Raw genomic sequence first — 19,129 nt, 5'->3', positions numbered from 1 at the left:
GAGCTACAGAACCCCAAATATGCAAAAGTACAATGCCTGACATACAGAATCAAGATAGGATTTTAAAGGCTTCCAGAGAAAAATAGCAGGTCATAGAGGTCATATTTAGAAGAAAACAGATATCAGCTGATTTCTCAAGGAAGACATTCAAAGTTCAGAGGTCATAGAATAATAAATACCAAGCTCTGAAAGAAAATGAATGTCAGCCAAGAATACTATACCCAGCAAAATTAGGCTTTAGAATTGACCATGAAGTAAAAATCTTCCATGATAAACAAAGGGTAAAAGAATTTACAGCAAGAAATCCTGCACTATAAAACATATTCAGTAAAATATTTCATGAAGAAAAATGAAAAGTAAAACTGAAAACCAGCAAAGGGAGGAACTACACTAAAAGAATAGTGAATCAAAGGAGAAACTAATACAAATTAAAACCAGAAATGACTTAAAATGACAGGGAATAAAAATCTTTCTCAATAATAGCATTGCATGTAAATGGCCTAAACTTGTCAATCAAAAGACATATACTAGTAGATTGGATTAAGACCTAAGACCCAGCAACATGCTATCTCCAAGAGACTCACCTCATAGGCAGAGACATCCATAGACTGAAGGTAAAAGGATGGAGAAAAACATCACTTACGTGGATCATGTAAACAGGCAGGGGTTTCCATCCTCATATCAGGTAAAATGGACTTCAAGACAAATTAGAAGGGATAAAAAGGAATTTCATAACTGTTTAAGGGAATTATACATAAACAAGACATACCAATTGCAAATATTTATTCCCCAAACAATGGAACATCTATGTACATCAGACAAACCCCTTTTCATTTCAAGAATCAAATGGACCACAATAAAATAATACTAGATGACTTTAACATGCTTCTCTCATCACTGGATAGATTATAGAACTAAAAAATGCAATTGATAATTTAGATGTAACAGACATATGTATAATTTTTCATCCATTAAGGACTGAGTACATTTTCTTCTCAGCAGCATACAGATCCTTCTCTAAAATGGACCATATCTTATCCCACAAAGCAACTCTCAGCAAATATGAAAACATAGAGATAATACCTTGCATTTTATCATGTCATAATGGAATGAAATTAGAAATCAAAGATAAAATAAGCTACTCTGGAGACTAAATAATAAATTATTTAGTAGAAAAATCACAGATTAAATAAAAAAAATACTTAGAGGTAAATGAGAATGGTAATACAATATACCAAAATCTCTGGGATCCTTTGAAGGCTATTCTGAGAGGAAAGTTCATTGCAGTAAGCTCATTTATTAAAAGAACAGAAAGTCACCAAATAAGTAACCTAACCTTATATCTCAAAGCCTATAAAAAGAAGAACAAATCAATACCAAAATCAGTAGAAGACAGGAAGTAATTAAAATCAGTGCTGATGTTAATGAAATTGAAACAAATAAAAATTCAAGAAAATGATGATACAAAAAGTTGGTTCTTTAAAAAAATCAAGAAAATTGATATAAACACTTAGGCAAGCTAACAAAGAGAAAACTCAAATTACTAAAATGCACTAAAAAAAAGGAAATATCACAATGGACACTAGTGAAACACAGATGATAATCAGAACTTATTTGGAAAATTTATTCTCTAATGGAATAGAAAATCTTGAAGACAATGACAAATTTCTAGAAACATATGACCTGCCCAAATTGAGTCAGGAGGACATAGAAAATTTAGACAGATAAATTTCAAGCAGTGAAGTTGAAGACACCATCAAAAAGTAACTCATGAGAACAACACACAAAAAAAAAACTACCAGAAAAAAAAAAAAGCCCAGGACCAGATTCTCAGCCAAGTTCTACCAGACCTTTAAAGTAGAACTAACACCAATCCTCCTCAAATTATTCTATGAAATAGAAAACTTCCAAACCCATTTTATGAAACTAGTATTACCCTGATACCAAAAAACAAAAACACATCAAGGAAAGAAAACTTCAGAGCAATATCCTTGATAAATATAGATGCAAAAATTCTTAGTAAAATACTGGCAAATTGCATACAAAAATATATTTAAAAGATAGAACACCATGATCAAGCAGAGTTCACCCCAGGGATGCTAGGTTGGTTCAATATCCGGAAATAAATAAACATAATTCGTCAGACACATCAATAGCCTAAATACAAGAATCACACGATTATCGTAATTAGATGCAGCTTTTGACAAAATACAGCATCTATTCGTGTTCAAATCACTAGAAAAACTAGGGACAGTAGGAACATACCTCCACATTGTAAGAGCTATATATACTAAACCCAAGGCTAGCATCATTCTAAATGGAGAAAAATTGGAAGCGTTTTCTCTAAAAACTGGAACAAGACAGGATTGGCGTCTTTCACCACTTCTATTCAACATAGTCTGGAAACTTTTGCCAGAGCAATTAATTAGAAGAAAGAAATTAAAGGAATATGAATTGGAAAAGAAGAACTCATACTATCCCTATTAGCTGAGGACATGATTCTATATTTAGAAGACCCAAAAAACTCCATCAGGAGACTTTTAGGACTCACAAATGAATTCAGCAAAGTAGCAGGATATAAAATGAACACCCACAAATCATTGCATTCTTATCCATTAGTGATAAACCAATGAAAGATAGGAAAACTATCCCATTCACACTTGCCTCAAAAATAAGTATTTGGGAATTGATCTAAAAAAGGAGATGAAAGACCTTTACAATGAAAACTATAGAACACTAAAGAACGAAATTGAAGAAAACCTTTGAAGATGAAAAGATCTCCCATGTTCTTAGATAGGCAGAATTAATATTGTTAAAATGGCCTTACTACCAAAAGCACTATACAGACTTAATACAATTCCTATTAGGGTTCCAGTGATGTTCTTCATGAAAATAGAAAAAGCACCCGTGAAATTAATTTGGAAAAATAAGAGGCCCAGAATAGCCAAAGCAATCCTTAGTAGAAAAACAGGAGGTATCACAATACCAGACCTTAAACTATACTACAGAGGTATAGTAACAAAAATGGCATCATATTGGCACCAAAAACCTACATGAAGACCAATGGTACAGAATAGGAGACACAGAGATAAGCCCACATAAATACAATTACCTCATACTAAACAAAGGTGCCATTAACTGGGCTGGGGATGTGGCTCAAGTGGTAGCGCGCTTGCCTGGCATGCGTGCGGCCCGGGTTCGATCCTCAACACCACATTCAAAGATGTTGTGTCCGCCAAAAAATAAAAAATAAAAATTCTCTCTCTCTCTCTCCCTCCTCTCTTTCTCTCTCTCTTAAAAAAAAAGGTGCCATTAACATACATTGGAGAAAAGGATAGCCTTTTCAACAAATGGTGCTGGGAAAACTGGAAGTCCATATGTAGCTAAATGAAATTAAACCCCATCTCTGACCCTGATCAAAACTCAACTCAAAGTAAATCAAGGACCAGGGACCCTGTGCCTACTAGAAGAAAAAGTAGACCCAACTCTTTCTCTGTCATGTCAGCTTAGGAACTGAATTCTTCAACAAGACTCCTAAAGTGGAAGAAGTAAAATTGAGAATCTATAAATGGGGAAACAATCAAGAAGAGAGAGCCTAGGGCTGGGGATGTGGCTCAAGTGGTAGCACGCTCGCCTGGCATGTGTGCGGCCCGGGTTCAATCCTCAGCACCACATACCAACAAAGATGTTGTGTCCGCCGAGAACTAAAAAATAAAAATTCTCTCTCTCTCTCTGTCTCTCTCCCCTCTCTCACTCTCTCTTAAAAAAAAAAAGAATATAAATAATAATAAATGTTAGTGAGGATGTGGAGGAAAATACTCACTCATACATTGCTGGTAGGGCTGCAAATTGGTGCACCCAGTCTGGAAAGTAATATGGAGATTCCTTAGAAAACTTTTTCAATGTATACCCAAAGGGCTTAAAATTGGAATACTATAGTGACACAACTACATCAATGTTTATAGCAGGTCAATTCACAATAGCTAAGCTATGGAACCAGCCTAGGTGTCCTTCAACAGATGGGTTGATAAACAAAATGTGCTGTATATACACAGTGGAATATTACTTAGCCATAAAAAAAAATGAAATGATGGCATTTGCTGGTAAATGAATGGATCTGGAGACTTATGCTAAGTGAAATAAGCCAGTCCCAAAAAACCAAAGGGCAAATGTTCTCTGATATGCAGATTCTAATGCACAATGGGGGGGTGTGCCCTGGGGAAGAGTATAAGTTCATTGGATTAGACAAAGGGAAATGAAGGGAAGGCCGGGTAGATGGGAATAGGAAAGACAGTAGAATGAATTGATAACTTTCTTATGTTCATATATCAATACACGACCAGTGTAGCTCCATATCATATACAACCACAAGAATGGGAAGTTATACTCCATGTATGTATAATATGTCAAAATATGCTGTAATGCCATGTATATCTAAAAACAACAAATTAAGAAGTCAACCTAAAAATACTCTTTTATCTTTCACTAAAGAAAAAAAGAAGAGCCAAGCCTTGGTCAATCACACTACATCTTTCAAGCTCATCATAACAAGCAGCATGAACTCAATGACTGTGCCAGTTCTCCATGCTCTTCAAAATGCCATAAGCAAAACAGAGGAACCCAGATGGACCGGGTTATCCTAGTAGCCAAGAAACCCTAAACTTGGGGAAGCTACCACTTTTATAGTAGGTAGTGATCAAGTCTCCTCTTTCTGCAAGGAGACATTACCTCCTATTTCAAGGTTGTTTGCTACTAACATGGTCCTGACATATTCCTCTGCCCCATCAACAGTAATCAGATCCTTGAATCCATGGCATCCCAGCCTCTTTGGGGGGGGGGGGAGAGACAGGTTCTTTCTAATTTGCTTAGGGCCTCACTAAATTGCTGAGGCTGGTCTCTAACTTGTGATCCTCCTGAGTTACCTTCCTGAGTTGCTGTAATTACAGCACCACTGTGAATGGCTCTTTTAAACTTCTGAAGCATTTGTAATTCTTTTTCTTTTTGGTACCAGGGATTGAACTCAGGGGTACTCTACCGCTGAACCACATCCCCAGTCCTATTTTGTATTTTATTTAGAGACAGGGTCTCACTAAGTTGCTTAGTGCCTCGCCATTGCTGAGGTTGACTTTGAACTAGAGATATTCCTGCCTCAGCCTACGAGCCACTGGGATTACAGGCGTGTGCCAGTGTGCCCAGCAAATAATGTTTTCCTTTTTTGCTTATTTTATTTTCTCTATTAACTAAAAACTTATGAGGGAAAGTTTATGTCTTAAGCATATAAGGTTTGTTTTACAGTAATCACTACTCATGTTTTATGAGCATGAAATTCTACTTCTAAGTGCCTTTTTCTGTAGTCCTGTTTTATTTATTTTTTCAAAATAATATAGATATTTAATTGAGGGAATTAATAGGTTTTTGCTTAGTAGTTCTGAAATCTAGCATGGCTGGGTGCAGTGTCCCACACATATAATCCCAGTTGCCGCAGCCTGGGCACAAAATAACCGAGCCACCACGAGGCACTTGTAGGTTCAAACAGGAACTCTTTTATTGCCTGAACTCCACCAGCACTCCCCACTTCCCGCGCACTCCCCGGGAACTCTCCGCCCTCCACCGGGCTCCGCTATTCATTAGCACACACTAGACAATGACATTTTTCTGCAGTCACATTATCTAGAGGTCTGTCACAAAGGAAAAATGAATATTAAATTTGACACTGTTAGTATTTACCACATTAAAAAAATCATGTGCTATGCAGATAGGAAGGAAAAACATAGCAAAACTATCAGAGCCTTTATTGAAATAGGCTAGAGTAGGTGATGGGGGCAGAGGATATGAGTGTTAGAAACAGGCTAGATCTTAGGAAACCAGTCTGAAAGGTAAGAGTTAAAGTTCGTTTTGTTATTGTTGTTATGTAGTACTAGGGATTGAACCCAGAAGCATCTACCACTGAGATACATCCCTAGTATTTTTTATATTTTATTTTGAGGCCAAATCTCACTGAGTTACCCAGGCTGGCCATCAACTTGCAGTCTTCCTGCCTCAGCCTCCTAAGTAGTTTAGATTATAGATGTGAGCTTCTCTGCCCTGTTAAGAGTTAAAGAATTTTAACACCAGCATTTGGAGAAGGTAGACGAAAAAGCCACCAGGAATTTACAGGGTGACCTTAAGAACCCAGTGATTTTTTAAAATATATATATATTTTGGTTGTAGTTGGACACAATGACTTTATTTATTTTTATGTGGTGCTGAGGATTGAACCCAGCACCTCACATGTGTTAGGTGAACACTCTACCACTGAGCCACATCCCCAGCCCCCAGTGATATTTTTGGATAAACCACTATTAAAGTGCCTCCTTGCTGGGCAGCAAACAGCTGCAAAAAAAACAAAACAACAAAATACTATAAGCACCTAAGTGCAGAGCACACAGTTGCAACAGCAGCGACTCAGTGCTGAGGCAGGAGAATCACAAACTAGAAATACCCTGTCTCAAAATAAAAAATGAAAAGGACTGGGTTCCTAGATCAGTGGTAGAGCACCCCTGGGTTCAAGCCCCAGTACTGCAAGAATCAAAAATAAATAGAAAGACCTAGAAGCAAGTACAATCCAAAATCACAGGCTTTCCCTGTGAGCTTAGAAAAGTTTCAGGGCTGCAAAATTTTATGTAAAAATTCACAGCTGCTTATTTTAATCCTCTGAAATATAATACTGTAGAAAAAAGTGAAGTAGAAAAATCTTTTCTAGCCAGAGCAGTGTAATCTCATGTAGTAAAAAGATATATTTTCATGACCACTTCCTAAAATCTGCTTTGAGATTCCTTTCCTGTGATCACAGTAGAGCTGTTATGACATTCCCCATTTAACACCAGTAAAATGATGGGGCTTTCTGCTGATTCTTTCCCCTCTATAGTTCATCATAACAAAGGGGTGTAAGGCAAGACATGTATAGAGTTAAATGCATGACTTGTTGATTCAGATCACTTGGTTTCAAAACCCAGTTTTATGTGATTTAGGGCAAGATTACTGGAGCCAATAGTTAACAGGGATTGTTTAAAAGCTACTTGAGCCAGGTGAGGTGACGTACACCTAAAATCCCAGCCACTCAGGAAGCTGAAGCATGAGGACCTCAAGTTTGAGGCCACCTTCAGAAATTTAGCAAGACCCTGTCTCAAAAAATAAAAAGCACTGGGGATATAGCTCAGTGGTAAACACCTGGTTGAATCCCTAGTAGCAAAATAAAAAAGAGATTTGAGAATGTCCCGAGACATTTGGTTGTCACAACTTCTATGGGGTGTGGGGGAGTGTATGAGTCAGTTTTTCACCTCTGACCAAAATATCTGATAAGAAAAACTAAGAGCTGGGCACTGTGGTGCATACCTATAATCCCAGCAGCTCAGGAGGCTGAGGCAGGAGGACCACAAGTTCAAGCCAGCTTCAGCAATTTAGTGAGGCCAGAGTAATTTAGTAAAACCTGTCTCAAAAAAAAAAAATTTTTTTTAAAGGCCTGGGGATGTGGCTCAGTGGTTAAGTGCCCTTGGGATCAAATGTTGTGTTGGTACCAAAAAAAAAAAAAAAAAAACTTAGAAGAGGCTGGCTAGTTGCATTGCTCTGGGTTTAAGGTAAGACAAATATCATGGCAGAAGATGGCAGAGGATGCTGCTCAACTCATGGCAGCCAGAAAGCAGAGAAAGGAAGAAACTGGGAAAAGATAATCCTTCCATCCCTCACCCCCCACTATGACCTGCTTACTTCAACTAAATCCGACCTCCCATCCAGCCATCAATAGATTCATCCACTGATGGGGTTAGAGCCCTTGTGATCCAGTCACTTCCCAAAATCCCCACCTCTGGACATTACTGCATTGGCGACATGATACGTTGGGAGACATTGCATATATATAACAAAGTGCCTCTGGCATCCAGTTAGTAAAGGCTGCTAAATATCCTACAACTCACAGGACAGCCCACAACAAATTATCTGGCCAAAATACTAATAGTGCTAAGGCTCAGAAATCCTATTTTAGCCTTTCCAAGCCTCCATTTTGTCATCCAAGAATTGGAGTTCATAATCATTTTTATGATGGTTAAATGAGACAATCCACTTAAAACAGCATGATTTCTACCTCTTAAGTGCGCTGTTAATATGAATCATCATCATCCTCATCCCTACTGATCTGGGTATTTAATCTGAATTAAAAGAACACACTATTTGCTACCTATAGCCATGCAACTAGGGAGATCAGTTTACCTCTTTCCTTCATCTGAGGGAAATTTCTAAAGAATAGAGAATGGATAGAAGCCCTTGTTGCTTATAGAGTCAAAGAAATAAAGAATAAGTGACCCAGTACACCTATTCAAAGTACATATTTAGTCTAAGAAAATGCTATTTGGTTCTATTCATGTTAATAGTTTTCTTTTTCACATTGACATTGATGTCTTTTTTCTCTCTTCCTTTTGCATCCTATTGAAAAGTTATGCCTCCTTTCTTCTCCATACCTTTTGGAGTTTCAACTTTTTCAGTGTTTTCTAATGACTAAAAAAGACTTTTATGAAGGACTTAGGAGCCATCGAACTAATATAAAGCATTTATCAGGACAAAACATTGGTATATTTGCAAATAAAAGTAATGTCACCATTATGGATTATTCATATAATAACCAAATGAGTTTGTGAGATGTTTACTAAGTTATTAAGTCCATAATTTTTACTAAGAAATAAAAAACTTCAAAATCCTAACTTCAAAATCATAAATTCATTTATATTGTAATGATATTATTATTTTTTTATTTTTAAAGGCAAATGCAATAGGCCGAAGTGCTAAAACTGTCCGAGAATTTCTAGAAAAGAATTACACAGAAGATGCTATAGCAAATGACAACGAAGCTATTAAATTAGCAATAAGAGCTTTGCTAGAAGTAAGTGATCACATTCAGAAAACTAGCTACTTTTCCTCATCCATTGTAATTTACTAAACACATTTACTGAATGAGTGTGTGTGTGTGTGTGTGTGTGTGTGTGTGTGTGTGTGTGTTTTAGTGCTGGGGATCAAGCTCAGGGACTTGCCCATGCTAGGCACACAATTGTACCATTGAACTAGACCCCGAGCCAGCTGAAGTAGTTCTGATATATACTTGTTCTACATTAGGTTGTCCAGTCTGGTGGAAAAAACATTGAACTGGCTATAATAAGAAGAAATCAACCTTTGAAGGTATGTTATTAACCAAAGAAGAAAAAATATCAGTAGTATAGTTTGAGAAGTTAAAATGTTGAAACTATGAATCTTCATTTTAAGTGTCAGATATCCTTTCATACCCTTTGACACCATGATGACTTGTGTTTTGTATAGTATTAGCTTCTGTAAGCTAATGTACTCATTTATACATACTCATTTCAAGCAGTTATGAGTCCCGGGCTCTTTTTGAAGACTTAGAGGTACTTGATCTCTACCTCCACCATTTACTGTGTTTCTGTAAGGAAGGCTTACTGAGCCTGCCCCCTAGCCATTAGAGAACATGTACTCTCTGTAAATTCATTGCTTAAGAGAGCAGTTACTCTTCCTGTCTTTTAGATCTCCTGAATGTATCAGTGTCATTCAGCTGCTACTTTTATATAATTGTTGACGCTCCAGGTTTCTAATATAAATGTTATCCTTCCTTATATCAAGGAAACTCCTACCCTCTTCTGATTGTGTACTGGTTTGGGGTTTGTTTCGGTTTCGTTTTTTTGCCATGCTGGGGATTGCACCCAGAGCCTTGTGTGCACTAAGCACAGGCTCTACCACTGAGCTGTGTCCTCAGCCTCTGTCTGCTGGTTTTGATCTATTTTTCTACATTTCAGCTGGAGCTCCTTGAATCTCTGTCAGGCTTACATTTTAGTACCTAGCATGATAATCTTTCCATACATCTTTTGTGGCAAATCTGACATTATCTATATGCCTTTTCCAGCCATTATGGATTAAAACCATTGAGCCACAAAATAAACTGTTCAGAGTATTTTGATAGAGGACTTATTAGCTAAAATAGCATTTGGAATAGGGTTCATTAGGTAAAACTCTGTTCAGTCTAGTTTGCCAGTGAACTCTCTAGCTGAGAGTACAAAGGCACTCAAATCATGGAAAATTACATTTAAAATATATAAAATATAATATGTCCAGGTAATATGTTTTACAGATTATTGACAAATATAGACTTTCTGCCACATATCTTATTGGTGAAATAAAAAGAATTCTGGAATTGAAATCAGAGTCACAGAGACCTGATTTTTAAACCCTCTTCAATTTTTGACCAGATAAATAAACTTTATGAATTTAAACTTCCTTATATTGCAAAATCTGGTGGTGAATTAGTTGCTAAAATCACTGTTTTCTTAACATCTTTGACAATATTTCTTCTCATTAAGTTGATTATGTTTTTTCAAATTCCAGATTCTCTTTTTTTATTATTAAGATAATTAAATTTATCTTAATATCTTTACAGTAATTATTACACATATGTGGCTTTTAAACCTTTTGAACCATTTTCTTGTACACTTGAAGGTATAAAATGCAAAATTATAAGCAAAATATAAGCTTATGAAAATGGGATTGCTTCATGTTGTAAATATTTAGACATTGGCATAATTGAAATTTGCTTTAATTTTTTTTTCTTTTCAGATGTTTAGTGCTAAAGAAATTGAGTTACAAGTAACTGAAATAGAAAAGGAAAAGGAAGAAGCCGAGAAGAAAAAATCAAAGAAGAATGCCTAATTCTTAGAATGAGCATTGGGAGCTTTTAATGTTTTGCTGTACTACTTGGAGTTACTTAATGAAGAGTTAAAAGAAATAAGTTAGTTTGCAGTATTACCTTTAGTACTCAAATATGCTACTTTGAGAATGCCAAATTTGTGGCTGTCTTCAGTCTTACATAGATTGGTGTGAAGGTTTTCTTTAGATAAGCAGATTTAATTAAGAAAAAAATTCTAATTTTAAGAAATGAGTAATTTGGGTGAAGTTTGAGTATTTACCCTCAGTTAAAGAGCTGGCTATTCCACAATAAATTGAATGTAATACTGAGTTGCATTTATTTTTTCCTAGTTTATTCTCTGTTATTTATTCATTCAAGAAGATATTAGAAGGACTGTATATACAATTAGAGAAACCAACAGAGAGGAAAAAAACAACAGTTTCCTCTGTGCAAGCTGTATAAGTACAAGTTGTCAACTCAGCATCCCTCCCACCCCTTCCTAGGAATAAGAATAAGAATTGTATTTCCAAAATGTTCTTCTACATGTGGTTCCAGGTTGGAACATACCTATGACATACCTTCATGTAAAATTTGGAAGGCAATAAAGAAGATGAGGTCATTGTTCTCTGTATGCAGCCAGCCAGCAGCATGGGCATATGGCAGACCTTCAGTTCACAGCAGCTCCCTGGAAAGTTACCATCAGTCACTCATTTTGTATGTATAATATTCAAAGTAGCTTCCATGGAAGCTGATTGGAAGATTCCCTGTGAGGTTCTTTGCACTTTCACTGCTTGGGGACACATTCCTGAGGGAATTACATTGCTTCTGATGATTACCAGCAGCCTTGGTGTAGTCTTTCCTGTCCTTTGCTGCCACGGAATTTCCAGTGGTTCTGGATAACTCTTGAGTAGAAAACAGAATGACTTCCATAATGTCATTACCCTGCCTGTTACAGAGATCATTAGAAATGCTGATTTAATACAGTTTTGGTCTATGTGCCCTTATAATGCTGGTTTTTTAAAAATATTTGTGTTAATGCATGAGAGTTACGCATAATAGTAAAGTTCATTTTGACATATTCATAAGTGCATATAACACTGTTTGCTTCATTTCAGTCTCCAATGCTTACCCCTTCTCTCATCTTCTCCCTTCCCCAGTCCCCTTACTCTACTCTATTGGTCTTTAATTTATTTACTTATTTATTTTTAATTGATGTGTTATAGTTATACATAAAAGTAGAATTAATGTATTCATACATGCACATAGCATAATTTTGTCAGTTTCATTACATAGTTGCTCTCCTTTCACATCTCCCTTCTTCCCCCTATCTCTATGTCATTCTTCTCCCATCTATTTTCATGACATACCCTTTCTTTAAAAATCCTTATTTTTTTCTTGTTTCCATGTGTGAGAGAAAACATTCAACCCTTGACTTTCTGAGTCTGGCTTATTTCACCTAGCAATAATATTCTCTGATTCCATCCATTTACCAGCTAATGACATAATTCTGTTCTTTTTGGCTGAGTAAAACTCCAGTATGTATATACAAACTTTTTTTTTATCCATTCAGGTTTTGACAGACACCTAGGCTGGTTCCATAACTTATTGTGAATTGTGCTGCTGTAAACATTGGTATGCATGTATCACTTTAGTATGCTGATTTTAGTTCTTTCAGGTAAATACCAAGGAGTAGATAGCTGGGTCATGTGGTGACTCCATTCCTAGTCTTTTGAGGAATCTCCATACTGCTTTACAGAGTGGTTGTACTAATTTGCAGTCCCACAAACAATGCATGAATGTGTGTTTCTTCCCACATCCTCACCAGCATTTGATATTTGTATTCATAATGATTGCCATTATAACTGGAATGAGATGAAATTTCACTGTAGCTTTGATTTGTATTACCCTGATTGCCAAGTATGTTGAACATTTTTTCATATATTTGTTGGTCATTTGCATTTCTTCTTTTGCGAAATGTATGTTTAGTCTATTTTCCTATTTATCGATTGGGTTATTTGGGTTTTGTTTTGGTTTTTTGTTTGTTTGTTTGTTTGTTTTTTTAGTTCTTTATATATTCTGGATATCAACCCCTTGTTGGAATAGTAGTTGCTGGAAAGACTTTCTTGTATTCTGTAGGCTCTCTTTTCATGCTCTTAATTGTTTCCATTGCTGTGCAGAAGCTTTTTAATAAACCCTCTATTGATTCTGGGTTTAAGTTCTTGCATTTTAGGGAGTATTAAGGAAGTTGGTGCCTGCACTAGTGGAGTGTTGACTCTGCTTTCTTCTAGCAGTTGCAGTATTTCCTAGGTCTTTGATCTACTTTGAATTGATTTTGGTACAGGATGAGAGAGGGATTTAGTTTCATTGTTCTACATATGGATTTTCAGTTTTCCCAGCACCATTTGTTGAAAACGCTATCTTCTCCAGTGTATGTTTCTGTCTTCCCTTTTAAACTAGAAGATATGTAAGAAATGTTAGGGCTGAGAACTGAGTCTTTTTCATCTTTGTTTCCACAGCCGCCTGAAGTTATGACTTAATACATGCTTGTAGTACTGTTAACTTGCAGATTGCATTCTTTAAAACATCAGATTTTTGGCCAGGTATGGTGGAGCATGCAACTCAGGAGGCTGAAGCGGGAGAATTGCAAATTCGAGGCCACCCTTGGCAGTTTAGCAAGACCATAAGCAACTTACCGAGATCCTGTCTCCAAAAAAAGTATCTAGAGTGTCCCTGTTTTCAAAAAAGAAATCAGATATTGAGAGAAAGAGGAGAGTAATCAACTAGTCTAATCACTTACTCACTGTAGAAGCCAACTTCCTAATCTCTTTGACACTCCTTGGACATTATAGTGATGGTAAGATACCACATAGTCAATAAATACATATTTAACAGTGGATTCAGGCTCTAGTTAAGTAAAAATGGGAGTACTTCCAGGAAGAGAGGACTGCATTACAAGCAACAAAGTAAGTCCCTACATCCTGGGAAACCTGAAGGTGCAGTAATTTGAAGTGACATTCTATACTATTCATCCTTGATTGAACATTCTCTGTGCAGGTACCAGAAATGACCTAGATATAGTCCTTATCCTGAAGAAGTCAAATGCCAAATAGTTAAGCCTAATCTTATGAGTTATATGAATGCTAAAATGTCTATTTCCTCATGAACTGTGAATTTAATAAAGTATGGTAGGTTGCTAGTGTTTCCTGAGCAACTTATTTGAATCTTCCCTAATAAATATAACAAACAACACCAGATCTTTTAAAAAGGAAATTAAATCTATTTTGGGTGATAATGAAGAAAAGAGGGAGTGAGACCTCCCTGTACCCCAGTTTCCACCACAGATCTGAAAACAGAACATTCTACACCTCTGGATGGATTTGACGTAAATGGATAAAATGTTAATGGCTCTTTTATAAACCATAGCTCAGCTCTGTGCATTTCCACATTTCCTATCTGGGAGAAATAGGGATACATTGTCTCAGGTTATGGTTGTAATTCTACCCATTATTTTTACTTGACAAATAAATATTCATAAAATGCTGCATGCCAGAAACTGTTCTGAATTCTTTATAAACATTCACTCATTTAATTTTCTTAATGACCCTCATGGGACAAATTCTATAACTTATGCCCTCCTGGTGCTACTGATTACAGTGCTTTGCCAACACAACTGTCCATCAAAATGGAGTAATTTCTCACCAGTCTCTCCCTCACAAAAAGAAATCATGAGAAATCATGAGAGGCAAGAGCTTTTTTTTTTTTTATCTCATTGGGTTTTTTCTCCAGTGACTCAGTTATTCTCAGACATCAGAGTCTGGTTATATTTTGGCTCATTGCTTTACTTGACTGGAAGTCTAAGTGTTATTTTGGCCAAGTTTTACTCGTCTGTAGAAAGCAATTTTTGTTTGTTTATGCAGTACTGGGAGTTGAACCCAGGCCTTGTTTATGCTAGGCAAGTGCTTGCTTTCCACTGAACAATATCCCCAGCCCAACAAAGCAATTTTTTATTTAATGTAAGATTGTAACAACAAAAAAAAAACTCAAACATTACTGCTATTATTTAAGACATCACTTAGGGTTGAGGTTTAAAAGATAGTAGATTCAGGGGCTGGGGCTGGGGCTCAGCCGTTGTGTACTTGCCTGGCATGTGTGAGGCACTGGGTTTGATTCTCAGCACCACATGTAAATTTATATCAACTACTAAAAAAAATTAGAAAAAGATAGTAGATTTAGAGGCACCCAGCACTAACACATTTTTTTAATACCAGAGAGTACTAAACCCAAGGCCACCTTACTACAAGCTGAATCCTCAGACTTTTTTTTTTTTAATAGGACCTCCCTAAACTACTTAGGACCTCAGTAAATTGTTGAGGTTGACCTTGAGCTTGTGATCCTCCTGCCTCACCCTCCTGAGTCTGGGATTATAGGCATGCACCACCACACCCAGCACTCACATATTTCTCCACAAAGTTTAGTCAAGATGGGTGACTGGGAGAATGCTGAAGTTCAATGGTGAATACACAAAGACTTGAAGAAACCCCCGGATTTCAAGTTTAAAGCCAGCCTCAGCAGTTTAGCAAGGTCCTAATTTACTCAGTGAGACTCTGTCTCTAAATAAAATATAAAAAAGGAATGGGAATGTTGTTCAGTGGTTAAGCCTCACCTACCCCTGTTCAATCCTGGGTACCACACACACACACAAATAAAGGCAGTGGACTACACAGGGCCCACCACCACATCCATGCATCCTAATACATGCCACGCAGCAGTGTGGTGGAAGGCAAGGGGTAGGGATGAAAGAGTCTCAGTGAGTGACACTAGCACAGGAATCTGTACCTTGTAGGAATAGTCTAAAGAGCTAATATCCCCATGAAACTGGTTCTGGAGAAGTTCACTTTGCACTGTAGTCTCATGATGCTCTAAGGGGCAACCTTGAGAAGGTCTTATCTGAGCTTACTGCTCTGGGAGTGAACATTTTCTGACTGCAGGTCCCTGTCGCAATATTACTATACTGGCTCAATGGGCAGCTGCCTAGAGAGTTGGGCCCCAGACACAAAGCTGCTAGGAATTCTCTTGTGGGAAACTATACTGTAACATGGAATGGAAAGTGCTTCCCCTTAAAAATCAGCGGTTCTATAAGCAGGATTCTAGAGAAATGAGCATTCACATGTAATTTTGCAAGGGAGCTAAGTATCAGAATATCACAGCAGAGCTGGGCACAATTGCCCATGCCTGTGATCCCAGCAGCTTGGGAGGCCAAGGCAGGAGGATTTCGAGTTTAAAGCCAGCCTCAGCAGTTTAGCAAGGTCCTACTTGACTCAGTGAGACCCTGTCTCTAAATAAAATATATAAAATGACTGGGAATGTTGCTCAGTGGTTAAGACCCCCCCACCCCCCCACCCCGGTTCAATTCTGGGTACACCCCCACACACACAAATAAAAGAATATCAGAGCAGAAGGCAGTGGACTACACAGGGCTCACCACCACACCTAGCACAGAGACTGTGTTAACTTATTGTCACTTTGACAAAGATAATGAATTTAGAAGAGGAAAGATTTATTTTGGCTCACAGTTTCAGAGATTTCAGTCCATGGTTAGTTGGCTCCACTGTAGACACATCATAGTGGAAGGTTGTGGAGGAGTAAAGCTGCTCACTTCATGGCAGCCAGGAAGCCAAGGACCAAGGAAGTGGCCAGGGATAAAACATATGCTCCTGCTGGCACAGTGGCTCCTGCCTGTAATCCCAGCAACTCAGAAGGTTGTGGCAGGAGAATATCCTGGGCCATTTAGCGAGACTCTGTCTTAAAAATAAAACGCTATAGCAGTATACACTTCCAAGGCATGCCCTCGGTAACCTACCTCTTCCAAAAAACCTACATTGGAAGTTTCCACCGTCTCCCAATGTCATCAAATGGATTAATCCATTGATAAGATCCGTTCACTCATAATTCAATCACTTCCCCAAATCCCCACCTCTAAACATCGCTGCATTGGGGACCAAGCCTTCAACACATGAGCCCTTAGAGGATTTTACATATTCAAACTGTCACAGATTCCATAACCTCTCCTGAACTCTGAGTGAACAGCACAAAAGTCTCCACTGTCCTTGACCTGCTGCAACGTAGGCACCTGCTTGGCCCTCAGAGTGCACAGCCCCAAACTCCAGAGTAAATCTTTGCCTGGAAAGCTTGGTTCTGCATTGGCTTTTTCTCCATGCAGGGCAGCTAGGAGGTGTTCTACTGACCACAAACAATTCTCACTGGTTGTCTGGTGAGTACAACAAAGGAAAAGAGGGGTGAATAACCCCCAGCCTTTGGTCTTACAAATGGACAGGCAGCCTAAGAAGCCATAGGAAGAAGCTCAGATGAACATAGGTTGTGATCATCCACTCTGCAAAACACTATTAAGCACCTCAACCCAGAGGAAAACTTTACTCTTTAATTACTTCTTTTTGTTTGGTTTTTACTTTTCTGGGAGCACAAGAATAGCACAGTTTCTTACATATGGCAGCCAAGAAGACGAAACAGAAGAAGAGCGAGTGAGCATACATTTTTTAAAATTAATTTTAATTTTAATTTTTAAATTTTTTTCTTTAGTATTTAATTTTTCCCTTTTTTTCACTTGCTTACCTTTTCCAGCTTTCCTCATTTTTTCTTTTTAATTGTCTAATTTTTCTTTTTTCATTTTATTTTTCTTCCTTTTTAAAATTTTATGTTTTGTTTTTATTATTATTATTTTACTTTTTCGTTTATTGCATATTATTTTTGCCCCTTTGTTGGTGGCAGTGTTGAGATTGTTGTTTTTATTAATTTTTTTAATTTCATTTCTTTCGAGGGGATACCAGGAATTGAACTCTGGGACACCCGACCACTGAGCCCCATCAGCGGCCCTATTTTTTTGTATTTTATTTAGAGACAGGGTCTCGCTGAGTTGCTTAACACCTCACCATTGCTGAGACTGGCTTTGTTCTCACAATTCTCCTGCCTCAGCCTCCCGAGCCCCAGCTACTCCATTGATCTTTTTTGTTTTTTGGGGTGGGGTGGGGGCGGTGGGGATACAGGGGATTGAACTAGGGCACTTAACCACTGAGCCACATCCCAAGCCCTTTTTTATATTTTATTTAGAGACGGAGTCTTGCTGAATTGTTTAGGGTCTCACTAAATTGCTGAGGCTGGCTTTGAATTCACAATCCTCCTGCCTCAGCCTCAGGAACTGCTAGGATTATAGGCATGCACCACTAAGCCCAGCTCTTGATCTGTTTTTGTTGCTGATGTTAACACTGTTTGTTTTCTCCTTTCTGTGTAGTTCTGGGGATGAAGCCCTGAAATTCAAGCATATTGGATGGGTCCTTTGCCACTAAGCTACATTCTCAGTCCAGCTCAGAGAACTATTGATTCAAAGGAATAAAATGCAACAGAAAAGTGAATGGAATGTATAAACAGTTTACAGGAGGGGACACCCACATTATTTTCTCTTGTGAGGATCTTATTAAATGATGCTTTCCCATTCTAATAATCAAGCAAACACATAACTATGTTGAAATACTCTTTTTTATAATCATCAGACTGTAAAATAAAGATGACTGTATAAAGTCATTTATACAAATTTTAAATGACTATATAAAGTGTTGGTTATGCTGGGCATAGTGGCACATCTGTAATTTCAGCAATTCAGGAGGCTGAGGCAGGAGTATCACAAGTTCAAGGCCAGCTTCAGCAATTTACTGAGGCTCTAAGCAACTTAGTGAGACACTAACTCAAAATAAAAATAAATAAATAAATAAAATGGGCTGGGGATATGGCTCAGTGATAAAGTGCCTCTGGTTCAATCCCCCCAAAAAATTTAAAAATGAATTGTTGGTGAACACATGGAACTGCCTGCAGTTCTACTTCCAGGTATATAAGCTTTCCAAAACTTGCATATGTGAATAAAATAATAACAAATTCCTCCTGACAGGAAAAAAATGAGAAGTAATTATCAGTCATCAATAGAATAAGCAAACAAATTATGATTTATTCATATAAGAGCATACCATATTGCAGGGGAAAGGAGGAAGGAACTATAGCCATGTGTCAACATGAATAAGTCTCAAAAACAATATTAAGCAAAAACTACATCAAATATATAATAACATTTCTGAAAAGTTTAGGCCAGGCTGGTGCAGTGTCACACACACCTTATAATCCCAGTGGTTCAGGAGGCTGAAGCAGGAGCATCACAAGTTCCAAACCATTCTCAGCAACTTAGTGAGGTCCACAACTCAGAGAGACCCCCTATCAAAATAAAAAAGGGCTGGGGATGTGGCTGAGTGGTTGAGTGTCCTTGAGTTCAATCCTGGGTACAAAAAAAAATCTGCAAAGCTGAATATAGTATTTAAAAGATAAAATGAAATAAAATTGAAAAAAAAAAAA

The 19,129-nt window shown here is 37.5% G+C and overlaps 1 protein-coding gene across 3 annotated transcripts in view; it reads left to right on the top strand.

Moving 5' to 3' along the window:
* The window catches only part of Psma8 (proteasome 20S subunit alpha 8), a 54,849-nt gene extending 44,109 nt beyond the window's left edge, over window positions 1-10,740 (top strand). For all 3 annotated transcript variants that reach the window (XM_026388088.1, XM_026388087.1, XM_026388086.1), the window contains exons 5-7: window positions 8,792-8,911; window positions 9,142-9,204; window positions 10,648-10,740. In XM_026388088.1, the coding sequence (XP_026243873.1) occupies window positions 8,792-8,911; window positions 9,142-9,204; window positions 10,648-10,740 (276 nt within the window). The remainder of the gene's footprint in view (window positions 1-8,791; window positions 8,912-9,141; window positions 9,205-10,647) is intronic.
* Window positions 10,741-19,129: the final 8,389 nt, after the last annotated feature.

This window comes from Urocitellus parryii, chromosome 13, assembly GCF_045843805.1.
Source record: "Urocitellus parryii isolate mUroPar1 chromosome 13, mUroPar1.hap1, whole genome shotgun sequence".
Lineage (NCBI taxonomy): Eukaryota > Metazoa > Chordata > Mammalia > Rodentia > Sciuridae > Urocitellus > Urocitellus parryii.
This window is presented reverse-complemented; position numbering and strand designations above follow the sequence as displayed.